This window comes from Gadus morhua, chromosome 6 (assembly GCF_902167405.1).
Source record: "Gadus morhua chromosome 6, gadMor3.0, whole genome shotgun sequence".
In the NCBI taxonomy this organism is placed as follows: domain Eukaryota; kingdom Metazoa; phylum Chordata; class Actinopteri; order Gadiformes; family Gadidae; genus Gadus; species Gadus morhua.
In genome coordinates this window covers 9,653,613-9,668,079 of record NC_044053.1, presented here as the reverse complement: position 1 = coordinate 9,668,079, position 14,467 = coordinate 9,653,613, and the positions used below count along the sequence as shown (strand labels likewise).

The 14,467-nt window shown below is 45.7% G+C and overlaps 1 protein-coding gene across 1 annotated transcript in view; it reads left to right on the top strand.

Moving 5' to 3' along the window:
- Window positions 1-14,467, top strand: part of galnt9 (polypeptide N-acetylgalactosaminyltransferase 9) — a 72,593-nt gene that overhangs the window by 41,270 nt on the left and 16,856 nt on the right. The window contains exon 6 of the mRNA XM_030359555.1: window positions 2,017-2,134. Coding sequence (XP_030215415.1) covers window positions 2,017-2,134 — 118 coding nt within the window. The remainder of the gene's footprint in view (window positions 1-2,016; window positions 2,135-14,467) is intronic.

Below are 14,467 nucleotides of genomic sequence, written 5' to 3'. Positions count from 1 at the left end.
GAACTTGCGGAGATGTAACAAAAATGGCTTTTAAATAGAGCCTCATCTTCACAAACTGGCATAGAAAAGCATCATCACAAGGGAAGGACAAAGGGACGTGATAATAATAAAGAACAGACAAGGGGACTAATGGGGAAATGAGGTGCAGGGGGGAAGATTGACTGGGAAGCTCAGGTGAGGGTAATGAAGTGATTGCCGATGGGAGTGGCAGGATCTGTGAGCTTTGTGAGGGATTCGGTTAGAGGCCTTAAAACTGAGTACTCCAGCGGGGAACCTCAGGTGGATGACCAGAGCACTGGACAGGGACAGAGCAGGAGATCTCAGGTGGTTGGCCTGGATCTGGGAGCGGGAAAGACAACCTGACAGCTCTGGAGGCAGCTCTGGAGGATCTTCTGGGGAGCAGAACGGGGGACGGGACAGGTCTGGTCACCGGCGAGGTAGGCAGAGCCGTTGAGGTTTCCCACGACCTATGGCGGAGCCATTCAGCAGCCTGACAATGTAGGCGGAAACCGCTCAGGAATCTGACGATTTAAGAGGAACCGCTTGGGAGTCTGTTGACGTAGGCGGAACCTCTCAGGAATCTGTTGACATAGGCGGAACCGCTAAGGAGTCTGACAACGTAGGCGGAGCCATTTAGGAGGCCGGCGAAGTAGGCTGCACAGCTCAGAGGGCGAGCGACCTAGATAGACCCCCCCAGGAGGCCGGCGACAAAGGGCCTGGCAACGTAGAGGGACAGCTGTGGAGGGCGTCAGTAAGTGGGGACCGCTCTGAAGGGGGGCCAACATAGGGGGCACTCCTTCAGAGGCTGGCGATGAGCCTTGTTGACTGGGAGGACCACTCGACTGGTGACTGGCGGCTTGAAATTTGGTCTACGGAGAGGGCCTTGGTCTGATCGTCGGGTTTCTGGGAGCTCGGGGCAGAGGGTCGGCGGGGACGACCGACAGGGTTTCTGGGAGTTATGGCAGAGCGTCGGCAGGCACGTCGAAGATCAATAGTCTCTGTGTCAAGGAGACATAAGTTTGTGGGGGCTACATTTCAGCATCAAAGAACATTATGTTGCCTTTCGTGCAGTCATGGCTGCACATGGTGAAGCACATGGTGTTTTATGTATGCTGTTCAATTGTTAATGCATGTTGGTGTGTAACACATCGAAGACCTGTCAGGGCCCTGCAAGATAAAAGAGTGTGTCCTTAGCCCTCTCAAGGGCTCGCAACGAACATGAGGCCTTTCATGGACTTGTACATAATTGACATTGGCACTATGTGGGCCCTATAGCCAGAGTGAGGACCTCAATGGCAGCTTTATCCACGGAGGTACCGAAGTACTGCGTAGAAATATTTAAAATGAAAGACATTATCTCCTCAGCGAATTAGCATAATGAGTGGGATGGCGTTGACGGCTCACTGTTTGCATAATAAACAGTTGGCCCGAGATCTATCCTTTTAAAAAATATTAAAACAGTACAGCGCAAACACCATCCCCCACCCGCCCCACCACCTCCCAACCCATCCACCCCTCCGGTTTATACATTCTGCTGAGGATCCATCCCCCAAATGAGTGACACGAACGCACCGCTGTGGGGAATATTAAACACGACGTCGCCACTTCTTCACAGGCACACGGCAGATGGAGAGGAATGTGTACGCTTCATTTGCTATGTAAACACTGGGACCAATGTTAAAGGCGTTTTACCTGAGGTGATCCTCCAGAACTGCCTAATTTGATACTGATCAAATAAACTGTGTTTCTGCCTTCAGTCTAACAGGCAGTATCAACCATCTTGCTGCGGAAGCCTAATTGGTTTCAGTGTCTGAACTGGGTTGCTTCTTTTTTTTCTGTAAAGGGTAATGAACTGCATTCATTGTGGGCGTATAAAAGACGAGCAGCTGGGGAATATTTTTTCGTATCACTTTTTATTTCTCTTCTTCTCTTTTGCTTCCTCTCTCTCTCTCTCTTTCTCTCTCTCTCTCTCTCTCTCTCACACTAACTCTTCCTTGGTCTGCCTCTCTCTTTCAGAACACCAGCAATGATCGGGTGCTCCTTTGTGGTTGATCGGGAGTACTTTGGCGAGATCGGTCTGCTGGACCCTGGTATGGAGGTGTACGGGGGAGAAAACATTGAACTGGGCATGCGGGTGAGTTTCCTAAGCCTCCATTACCCCATTCAATGTCAAAATGCATTACCACAGGGACATTGTTCTGCCAAAAGAAACATATGATGAAAAAAAGGAAAAAGGAAACTCACACACAAAGAAAGACGCTGCCGTATTGGGGGGTTTAACGAGAAAACGTTCCCTATGGCGGCGGTGAAAAGGGTGGTAATGCTATGAAAGGATGGCTTGATAAAACACCCGAACACACACACACACAAAAGCCGTAATTACATATCCGATTTTTTGGTTGAGGCTGATCATTTGATGAGCAATCCCGGTGGGAAAGATTTGCGGAATTTCACTTCAGACTTTGAGAAGCGCTCCTGATTTTCTCCTGTGCCCCTGCCTGAAGGCAGCGGATTAGGATACCAGACACCAGGGGCGTCAACACGAACCATGATTAAAATTTGCAGTAGAAGTTTAAAATGTCTTAGATGAGGGGCAAGAGTAGAGAAAGAAAGCTTAACGCCAATCTTCAGCCAACCCAGCGGCTCTAAAGCCCCTATATGGAGAATGTGAATCTCTTTCTGCAGCCGCTATGAGTTGAATTTAACGCTCTGAGTGAGCGACGGGCTGGGCGAGTGTTTAAATTCAGAAAATGTTTCTCTCCAGCCGAGTGGAACCGCCGCTCGCCTGTATCTGAAATCGGTGGCGGGCTTATTGGAATGAGAAATGCATGACAGATCATACTCTTTCATTTAACGTCTTCCTCACATCCATTTCAAATCTCGAGATGGCCTCCACCACGGCACCCAAGAAAGGCCGACCGCTCGGGTGGTGGCCAAATATACCTCGCACAAGAGATTTCCGACGGGCTTCATGGGTAACCAAGTGCCATTTATGGGCTGCTGATGATCATCTCCAACCCTCTCACATTCCCACAACCACACACACGCACCCCCTACTCCCAGAATCCCCGGTTCCTCCGGTTATAACACCGCCGTCCCTGAGCCGAGCCGTTATCTCCAGAAAAAGCTACCAAATTAGCATGAAGCCATGAGTTACCACATCGGGCTACGTGTGGCAGAAAGGAACGGCTCCGTTCAACCGGATCTCCCGGGTTATTCTTGTTATCCTTATGCAGTGAGCCCGCTAACATGTTAGCTAACAAATCATACGGCTCGGCCATAGGTGGATGGCAGAGCTGATTGCCTTTCTGAGACTCCCAGCTCTGCGGCTAAATTAATGCAGAGGGCGCCGCATTGAGCTGTAATGAGGCGTAACGGTTGCCGCGACGCACGCTCCTCGCGGCTCCGTCACGCTAGAATCTCGCGTCGCGAGGCTTGTTTTTGTTTTTCGCAGCTGTATGGATTATTTACAATTTTATTCAGGAAAGCTGTGTAACATCTGTGTTTCCAGTCCCGTGTTGTTGTGTATTTTAACGCGACGTCCCGTTGCGAGCAGCAATTACCCTGCCCGCCGTCGGGCGCACGTGCGTGTGGAAATTAAACATATGCCATAGAATAAAAGAAGACAGAGCAGAGTCCATTCATTCTATTCAGTGCGGGCGCCGCGACTCCCCTGGTGAGCCCGCAGTCGACAGCGGCTCTTAGCTTCTCATTCTGTACAGCTGCTAATGGAATTGAGATAGTCTTGAGGCTGGCGGAGGGCCTGCTGGGCCTCAGCTCATTGTAGCAGCGCCGGCTGAGCACTTGCCAGGCGGGATATGCTTGATTGACAGGAACATGTTTAACAATTAGCCCAGGTTGCGGCGTGCTAGCCACGGCCTGCCCACGACCATTTCAGTGTGTGGCGCTGATGAAAGCCACCGCTCGCTGGGAAAAGGTTACACTGCATCTATAATTTATTTGGAGTTGCCTTCGCAGTTGCATAAGCTGCGTGAAGGAAGAAAGAAAGAGAAAAAAGGAAGAAAAGCTTCCTGGCTGCATTCAAAGCCTCGGCCTCCTTTAGAGGAGGAAGGGAGGCGAGGAAATTCACAGGTGTGGTTGTCTGCCTCCCTTTGTGTGAGTGTGTGGTTGTGGGGTTGTGTGTGTGTGTGTGTGTGTGATTTTAAATGACGTGTGCGTGGGGAAAAGCGATAACAGATGCAAGAGGAGGGTAAACCCCATTAGAGATGTCATCTGAGATAAATTTCTACTTCCTCAGGAATGTACTGCTATAACGCATCTGGGTATTGTGTTTTTCCCCCTTCACTGTGAGGGGAATTGAGACTGATATTTACTATCTCTGCAACCATTCTGCACTTGAAGACCACCAGTTGAAAAATAAAACAGAATGAAAAATAAAAATTAAAAAAAGATGATGTGTTGATTAATTTATTATCAGCACTCTGTCAAGTGTTTGGCTATTTTCAAGGATCTCAAAGCGCTTTGCATAGTGAGGGGTAGGGGGGGGGGGGGGGGGGGGGGGGGGGGGGTATCAAACCTCATCTACTACCAGTCTACATTCAAACGTGTTCAAAATACTACAGTAAAGTCCATTCTATCCTGCCAACAATGCCAGACAATGCTATCAGCGTTATCTATCCACAGTGATAGCGTGAATTCTTTGTGGCCTTCACACATTTTGAACAACCTTTATTCACAACCTTCAAGGAAATTATGCTTGCAGCGGAGTTTGTCAAAAAAGAACGAAGGAGGGAAAGTGAAGATAAATTCTACCCGGAGTGTCAATACAGGTTGGTTTCATAACGCACCCAATCCTCTGCTGATCTGGCATCTCAAGGGATAAGGTGGAGTGTGCGGGGAGGGATTGCCTTTCATTTGCAGTGTACTCCTGGCATTGGGGTGTTGTATCGGTGGAGTGCTGCACTTAAATCTCAGCCTGCATAAAATCAATGGAGCTCCAGCTCTCTCTTATGTGCCACAGTTAATAACAATTACAGGAACCACAGCTGCTTGTTCGTACCGCCGTCCCCTTTAAGCCAATTTCCTTGAGCCCTTGTAGACACTTGGCTGACACCAGAGTGCCGGAGTGAGGACATGTGAGTTCTCACCTGATGCGACCTGGAAACTCTTAGGTCCAAGTTGGGTTATGAGTTTTGGCATTTTGCAGACACTTTTATCCTAGGAAACTTACAGTGAATTTTAGCTGGATGTCATTATGGGGCAGCGTTACGTCCCCGCTAGGGGAAGGAATGGCAACATATAACCAGATGTTTTTGGTTTAACTGAAAGTTGTTTATTTAGCCCAGGGCAAGAGATAAACAACTTAGACACAAACAGAGGAGGCAAAACTACAAAAGGAAAAGGACCATTGGGTGCTGTCCAAATCAAAGAAACGAATATAACCAAGAAGAAGCTCCCAAAATACAAGGGTGGAACAGCACCCCTGCGTCTAGTGTGTTTAACAAAGTATAGCTGCGAGACAGTGTTCGATAACCCCTAAAAAAAACTCTGGCCCAGTTCCCGTGTAACAAACTAAAGCCTCAATCAGACAACAAATGAACATTCCAAGACCCAATACGGCGAGCTGCATGTCCAAAGCCAGCTACCGTGAATGATGAGCTCGCCTGTCCTTTAAACTCCCGGATCCTCGGCCCTCCGGTGCAGCAGCCAATCACGTCCGGGGAAAGGTACATCCAAATTAACATAATGGTATAATGATCAGCCAATCACACGCGGGGAAAACACATGATCATTAGCATAGGAATCGTGTAACTAACTGAAGGTTTTACCCATGAGGGCGGGGCGTCAATACGCAGCCGTAACACGCAGGTAAGGGTTACCTGCCCCATAATGACATTGGGCAGGTAACCCTTGTTCAAGGATGCTTATAGTTAGGTGGTGGACTTTGGGGTTTGATCCCGGTACCTTTATGCTGGTTCTAATGAATTTAAGTTTGCACTTCAGTACTTCTTCACTCATCACACGGACTAGTGGAGAGCTTTAAGAGCTGTTAACTTGTTATAGAGACACAAAGAATTTGCATTTATGCTTTGTGTTTTTTGTGTTTTTGTTTATGTTTTCTCATTTCCTAACCATTTCTCTTAAAGCCTTATCTCTATAGCCACCTGATCCATTGCTCCATCTGGCTCTCCTTTCTCCTTTGTGAGAGAAAAGCTGCTCATTAGAGTCCAACCACAGCAGAAGCTACCAGAGAGGATTCAGCTAATTACACTTTACCCGGTCTCAATAGTAATAGATTCATTAGTCAAGGTTGCTGTTTTTTTTATAAATGTATATCCTTTTAATTAAGCTTGACATAGCTTTGTTTACAGTGTGTTAGTTCACTTTAGTTTGATTAATGTTTGGTATTATTACTTTTTAATTTTACTTAAGACTAGGTATTTTTCTCGACGATGTAGGCTCATTATTCAATCTTGACCTTAAGCAACCTTAATTCAGCTTCATATTAGCATTGTGTTGTAATCACAATTCCTTATATTAAATGTCATTCTTTATTTTTGATGATGTATCCGTTTCATTGCTAAACACTTATAAGTAGAAATATACTATTATAACTATTTACATTTATGAAAACCTACACACCTCATTATCCTTTCAGGCAAACTCAGACACTTTTAGTGGGCGCTTGTGAAGTTGATTTTGTGTTGCTATTCTAGAACTATGAATTCTACAAGGGATTAGTTGTTAGACTGTGGGTATCTCTTCAGTAAACACAAAATTTCCGATAAAACATTCGACATGGACAGATACAGAGCCAAAAAATCCCATGAGTTATTCTTAAGGAATAGTACATCTCTTCTGGTATAGGTCTAGTATAGCATATCGAGCTATTGCAATATGAAATATGAACCTTTCAACATTTGGACCACCCTGAATTTGAAGATTTTGGCTTTTGCGTAAAAGCTACATCCATTAATAAAACAACAATTGTTGCACGATAAAGACCAAAGACATAGGCTGGAGTTTTTTTTGCAGGACATGACAGAAGACCAAAAAAAAATAAAAATAAAGATCTTTTGCCCTAAAAGCTACATCCGTTAAGGAAACAGGTTAATTGAAATAATTCTCAGTTGCAAGATTAGCGCCAAAGAGCTAGGCTGGAGCTCGGTCAAACAGCCCCCCAACCCTCATCAAAGGAGGTCCCAGCCGCTCCGAGGCCCGGAGCGGTCACCTTGTGAAGGGCAGCATAGTCATTATTAGGGCCCCGGCCATCTGTGGTCAGCAGCCCTGCTGGCACCAGAGAGACCTGCACTCTGCCGTGTCCGTTTACCAGCTCCTGATGGAGGGACGCCATATGTCGGCCCTCGGCCGTTTTAATGGAGCCCATTCTTAAAGTCGGTACAACACTCGATATCTGCTTGAGTCCACAAATGTGTCTGTGATATAGATTAGCAATGCCGCAATGAGATGGATTATCGGAGTCGTTTTTTTATCCGAAGTGGGTTGTTGATTTTGGATGCATGACATTAAGGAGTGGGTAGGGGTGGGGTATAGTGCTAGGGGATTATAGCCGCACATGGAGGTTTGATTTCAGAGCCTTTAGGCTGAGTGGGAGACCTTTACCACTCGACTGTCTTGCCCCCAGATGTGTGCAGTGTATCAGAGATAGTGTTGATGACCGCCATGGCGCACGGTTTGTGATTCCCTGCGTTTCGATTCCTCGCGCCAGGCTCAGGATGAGGACAACCACCTGGATTCTATGCATGTCCGCTGGGTTAAGGTAACAATGGGGGAGAGGTCTGTCTATTGATCACTCATTTGTCTTTTGCATGGCCTGCATTATTTAGCAGCTGGATCAATCCACTGGGGCTTAATGGACTCAGAGTTACTTACTCTGTTCTTCATTACTGTACGTTTCCACCCGCAACTGTCAACGATAATAGAGATGAGTCCAAAATAGATAGCGACAGCATGAAGAACGTGAATGTTAACTGTAAACAACAGAGTATCGGATGTTGTATTTCAATTGCGAATCCAATCAGCAATTACATGTTTTTCGGCAGCACATAGCTTGTCAATGTGTCCACGACAAACAAGTTTGCCTAGTTTTATAATTGGTTATGAAACAGCACCAGCGTGTCTTCCAATTTGGTGACTAATAACCGTTATTAAAGATCTGCATTTAGCTGTGACATTGCACGTCAGTAACCAATCCTTACCACTCTGATAGCTGCAGTGATTTGAGAGAATTTTCTGCATCGTCCAATCCTTCTTGTGTTCGGTTTCATAGCCCAATGATGTGAGTTGAATGACGGATGATACTTTCCTGAAGTCAACCGAGCGTCTTCCTCCCTGTGAAGTGCCATCCAGCAGAGAGAGAGAGAGAGAGAGAGAGAGAGAGAGAGAGGGAGAGAGAGAGAGAATGAGAGAGAGAGAGAGAGAGAGAGAGAGAGAGAGAGGGAGAGGGAGGGAGGGAGGGAGGGAGGGGGAGAGAGGGAGAGAGGGAGAGAGTAACTACTACTAACCTACTTCAACTGATAAGAGGAGAATTAAGATATGGTAGACTTTATGGAAAGCGGGGGAGATCTGACAAGGCCAACGTTTGAACAGCAGTGAGCAGAATGAGGGAGAACGTTGAGAGAGGAGTGTGAGGAAGGGGAGGCTAGTGTGAGCAGAATGAGGTTTTGACAGACGGAGAGATTAGGAGGAGGACTCTGCATATACATCTTCCATCATCTTTCCCTCGTGCGCTCTGTGGGCAAAAAAAGAGACAGGAAAAGACGGAGCATGTGATGTGTGTGTGTGTGTGTTTGTACGCGTTTGTGTGCATGTGGGCATGATGAAGGATGGAGCCTTCATCCGTCGATGCTTTGAAGCTTTCTTATTATATATTCCAGGAGACTAGTGAGAGCCTCAGAGTATCACACTCTGCTAATACAAAAGTTAATTCCAAAATGAGGACGCCACCGCCTCGTTAGCATATTTAAACATAATTCAACAAAAATATGTATGAGATTTAAAGGAAACATTATTTTTTATGCTTAAAATAATTTGTACAAGAATGATCGTTTGCGAAGTATAATTTTGAATTTTATGACCGCTTTTGAAAAAAAAATTATCAGCACAACAGATTGTCAAATTTAGTGCCTCACTATCAGAAGACGCGCAATGTCACCAGGCTCTTGAAGAAACGAAGTGCTCGGTTGTCTTTGCCACAATAGACAAATAGGAGAATATAAAATGTCAAAGTCTGGGCTGTTCAATTACCATAATCAACTACATAATTCTTTGCACCTTCCTGTGATGTAGAGAGGGTAACCCTGCTGTGTACAGAGACTGGTCGTCAGAGAGACGAGTCGTGAGCATCTTCTGACAAGATGCCCGCCTCCTCATGATAGAAAATGGAGACAGCTGCAGTGAATAAGTTAACAGTTCAACGCAGAGGTTCTGGATTGATCACTGGGGATCACTTTGAACGAGATATACCACAGGGCTTGAGTGAGCATATAGTATGAATAAAGGTTTTAAGGTTTTGATCATAGTCACTTATTACTTACTATTACCATTGATCATTTTGTATTTAGTTCCTTTTTTTCAAAGCGACTTGCAGTGAAATATTTTCTTTAGATATAAGTCATCACGTAGAATGGTAGAATAGAATATAGCTTCATTTGCCCCAAGGTGGAATTTGTAGATCATTTCTGGCTCTGCTCTGCGGTGACATGGCGTGCATCAGGCTCAGGCAAATTGTTTGTTTATTTGTGTGTGCATAGGAGTCAAACATCCCAGACTATCCTGCCCCCTATTATATTACAGAGCCCTCGGATAAAATATAAATGCAATGAAGCCGTTGTTGATTTATGTTGACATGGAAGGTATTCATTTTTTGTGGTTTTAAAATGTAAAATAATACTGTGAAGCGCACTCCAAAGGAACCAGGGAAGCACTCACAGCGCCTTACACTTTAAAAAAAATGCATGCGGATCAGTCCAGAGACAAGGCAGATAAATTCCTAAGAAATTGGGGCTGTACACTCACACCGGTACATCATCCGCCAGCAGATAGAAACAGTATTTTGTAATCATGATATTTCCCTTGGATATGGCAGCGAGACCACCCAGCCTCTGAGTTAGTGTGGAGAGCAGTGAGTCACTCTAAAAGCGATTTACCAACTGTCTAATAAAAGCAGAAGACGGGGGAGGGTCAATTACCATTACCGGCTTCCTCATAACCCAAACATCTTCGGTGGGCATCAAAATGTCGAAGTGACACGCGCCGTCGAAGGATTGCAAGCCCCTTATACCGGCCGTGGCCCCCATCACCTTCTGCGGGCAGCCGGTTTGCCCTCCGTAAGATGTTGGACTTGTGATTCCATTGGCTATCCCTCTCATCTCGGTTTACAGCCCGCTGAACCAAGTTTACACTCTGCTGTTTCCAGGTCTTTCATTGGTCTCCCTAATCGATGCTATCTTTCTGCTCGCTGGGTGTGTGTGTGTGTGTGTGTGTGTGTGTGTGTGTGTTTGTGTGTAATGATTTGTTCATGAAACATCACAGTCCCACGGTCACCATGCCTTTCTTAGACAAGGCAGGCTCATAATCACCATGGCAACATCACATCACTCTGGCAACCGTGACAGCCCTTGGGGAAGGGGCAAACAGTAAAGGTGTGTGACAGAGCACATGCCAAAAACTGTCAAAGGCATGACGACTTACTCGTATGGAGGCACGGTTTAGGAACTAACTGAACGAACGCTAGACCTAATTGTGGAATTCTGCGTCCACAATCCCTTTTAGTCAAGTGTTCATTTTAATCATTTTTAAAGGGCAAATAAGATGCTTGACCAAACATGACCTTAGCCGAAACGAGGGGACTTAAATGGATTGCTAAGCATTCTCTATCATGTTTTGTAGCACAAGTTTTTCCGAGTGCACCGCCATAACCAGATCTACACAATTTTTTTCTGCATGTGTAAAATGCTCGGCATTAGCACAGCCTTTGTTTCCCGTAGCCCCATGGCAAATGTCAAGTGTGTGTGCGTGTGTGTCTGTGCATGTGTGTGTGCGTCTGGGTTTGTCGGTGGCCAAGCATGTTGACCTTTTAGACGGAACAAGGTCAACATGATGAACAGGACGTGAGGGCAACTATCACAAGGGCCACAACATCAATGTGCTGAAAGTAGACCGCAGACCAATGTTCTGTAAGCCTGTCTTGTCCTCACGGGGACCACATCACACTGAGGTCTGACAACACCTCTGACCCTCCAACGGTGGGCGGTGTCAGGGTCACAGATGGTACTGAAGTGTCCGGAAGGCTGCCAGCATGATCCGCACGCATGCAGTCAGCCTGGAAGGTGAAGGTTCTCTTCCTTAACCTCTACTCAGCATGGAAAGCTTAATCTCTTTTTTTGTGTTGTTTTAGTTGCACTTGCTTATTTGTGTGTGTGTGTGTGTGTGTGTGTGTGTGTGTGTGTGTGTGTGTGTGTGTGTGTGTGTGTGTGTGTGTGTGTGTGTGTGTGTGTGTGTGTGTGTGTGTGTGTGTTTGTGTTCGTATGTGTCTTTGACCATGTGTGCCTGTGTGTGTGCGTGTGCGTGTGTGTTTGTGCATGTGTGTTTGTTTGTCTCTGTGCGTGTGTGCCTGTGTGTGCCTTTGTGCGTGCTTGTGTATTTGTGTGTGTTTGTGCGTGTGGGTGTTTGTGTGCCTGTGTGTATGTGTGTTAGGGATCACTGGGGATCACTTTGCACGAGGCATACCACAGGGCTTGAGGGAGCATATAGTATGAATAAAGGCCTGTGTGCGTGTGTGTGTGTTGGTCTGTACCAGGTATTAAAGAGATATAACCTTCTTGGTTTAAATCCCAATGTCCGTGCTCTATGGTTCTAATGAAGGTTCTTGCCAGCTCCTTATGATGCCCTTTGAATCTTGAATCCCTTTAAATCGTTGAAAGCGTCAATAGCAATAAATTGCAATATTATATAATATATAATCAACTTTCAACACTCGTTACCAGTTTGCATTCCTCTGCCTGAGTCATCCATAATGCATGACCGAGTGGGCAGATGAACTCAACCTGATCCTGCTCAATCTGCTCAAAACGCTCCAGCCATTGCCTAGATATATTCAGAAGTCCGGTTGCTATATCTCTGCTGCAGGATCATTTTTCTGCAGCCGTCAGTCAGATCAAGCGGGGCTCCTTTCTCCTTCCCGCCGGATGAATGAGAATATAAAGGACGCTGTTGTGACCTCCAGCCGCACTCATCGTCTCACTCTGGCGCCCAGACTGCTTGCGTCCGTCCTCACGCTCACACGTCTTATCGACAGCCTGGACCGTGATGGGAGCAGAGAAGGCTCACTAAGAGACAGTCATGTCTGCTTCAGCGCCGAGTGTGCAGAGTGGCACCCAGGACATGGGAGTGTAAATTGCGTCATTTTCGTTCCAAGATTGTCCTTTTTTGTGTTGGGTGGTTTCCAAAGAAGAGGGCTTGTATAGTGAGCATCCATATAAGATGGTGGAGAGGTGATACTGTGAATAGCTGTTGGCATCGTGAGATCCACTTTTCTTTGCAAACATGTCATTTGCAAACGTGTCTTGACTGCAGGAAACAAAGAACGGAACGCTGTGTTTTGTTTCGGTTGAACGGGATGACTACACACTTAATGTGTGCAGCGCACGTCTTTGCTGTAGAGGGAAACGCAATGAGGCATCGTGATTTCCCATAAATTACAGGTTGAAGAAAAATAACAGCTATCTTCAAATTTTTTGATCCATCTTTCATCTCATCAGCAGAATGCCATCTCCGGTGAACCAAGCTCAGATCAGAAAAACCTTACAGGGTTGTGTCTCAAGATGACAGTGGCAGCACTCAAGCATCAACCACCACAGGAACACCCAAATAATTATCGATGATGCAATGATAATTGTATGATGAAGACGACTTCAGCTCAGGCTCATCAACCCAACTATCCCATGTTCAGAAGCACTCACATTCACAGCTCTTTCTCTGCCTGTATATTGATTATATTGTGTAATGGTGCTTATGAAATCATGTTTACCACTGCTGATGGCCTTTTATGCTTTTAATGGCTGATGTGCCCCGGAGCCCTGCAGTGCTTTCGGTCCAAATGGACCGGCACCAATTAACTAACACTATGTACAGTGGTGATTAAATTAAATTAGCGATTCCATTACCACTACATCAAAGTAAACGCTCTCCATTAAGTCATGATGTTAATGAGGGGGCCGGTATTTTTTATTTTGTATTATTCAATGTAAATGTCGGACAGACTTTAATTATGTAGACTCTAGTGGGCAGCGTGTTGAAACAGAGTTCACCGAGGCCAGCTGAGTGCTATATGGTCTCCAGGCTTACGCCATAATATTTATTTGAATCTGTCATCTGTAAATACACAGAGTACTAAAGTCTTGTAATCTTGTACTACTTCAACATTTTTGCATTAGGTAAAAAATGTATCAAATGCGATATCATTCAACAACACCAAGGCTCATAAAGAGTAGGCGATAATCTTTTGGGAATTGGTGATCAATAAGGTGGTTTCAAGGGTCTATCTAAGAGGTAAGATTGTGCATCAAAGTCCCACACATGCAGGCGGGGGAGTAGTGGTTCAATCCGAAGATATCCTTGAACACGACACGCATGAATGTATCGGCAGCCTGCTGCTTCCAGCAACCTGTGTGCCTGCTGATTCACCAGGAATGGGTCTCTCTCTCTCTCGCTCTCTCTCTCTCTCTCTCTCTCTCTCTCTCTCTCTCTCTCTCTCTCTCTCTCTCTCTCTCTCTCACACTCTCTCTGTCTCTCTCTCTGTGTCTCCATATCTCTCACAAGCTATCCCTCGCTCTCTCCATATCTTTAGCCTGTTCTCCCCGTCTTTTCCTATTTTTCTCTATCTCTCGATCCATATCTATTTCTCTCCATCTCTCTCTCGCGCCTATGTATCGTTCTATCTCTCTCCCTCTCTCCTTCTCTTTCTCCATATCTTTCATCCGCCCCCTCTCCAACTATCTGTATCTCTTACTCGTTCTCACCAGCTGTGTGTCTCTCTCTCTGTCTGTCTCTCTCTCTGTCGGTTCGTCTGTGTGTCTCTCTCACTCTCTTTTTATCAATATCTCTCTCTATCCATATATTCACTCTATGTCTCTCTCTCCCTCTTTCTCCATGTGCTGTGCTGCTGGCTGTTTATAGGACAGTTAGTTGTATCTAATATCCCTCCTAAATCTCCTCCTCCAAGTGAATTGCTGAGGGCCTGAGCAGTCTGTTGCATCCGTGGAAAGCTTGTTTGATGTAAACCCATGCAAGATGTTTTATAAAATATCCATGAACCTATATACCGGAAATATGCTCGACCACATATATTGACGCTCAATATTTTGAACGATACTGATGCATATACATGTCCTATCAAATAAATAGAAGTAGCATAGTGGTTAATAGATAGTGTCACCGACTTTGCAGCGGTTCGCTGTGTGATCAGGGTTTAATATGCGAGGTG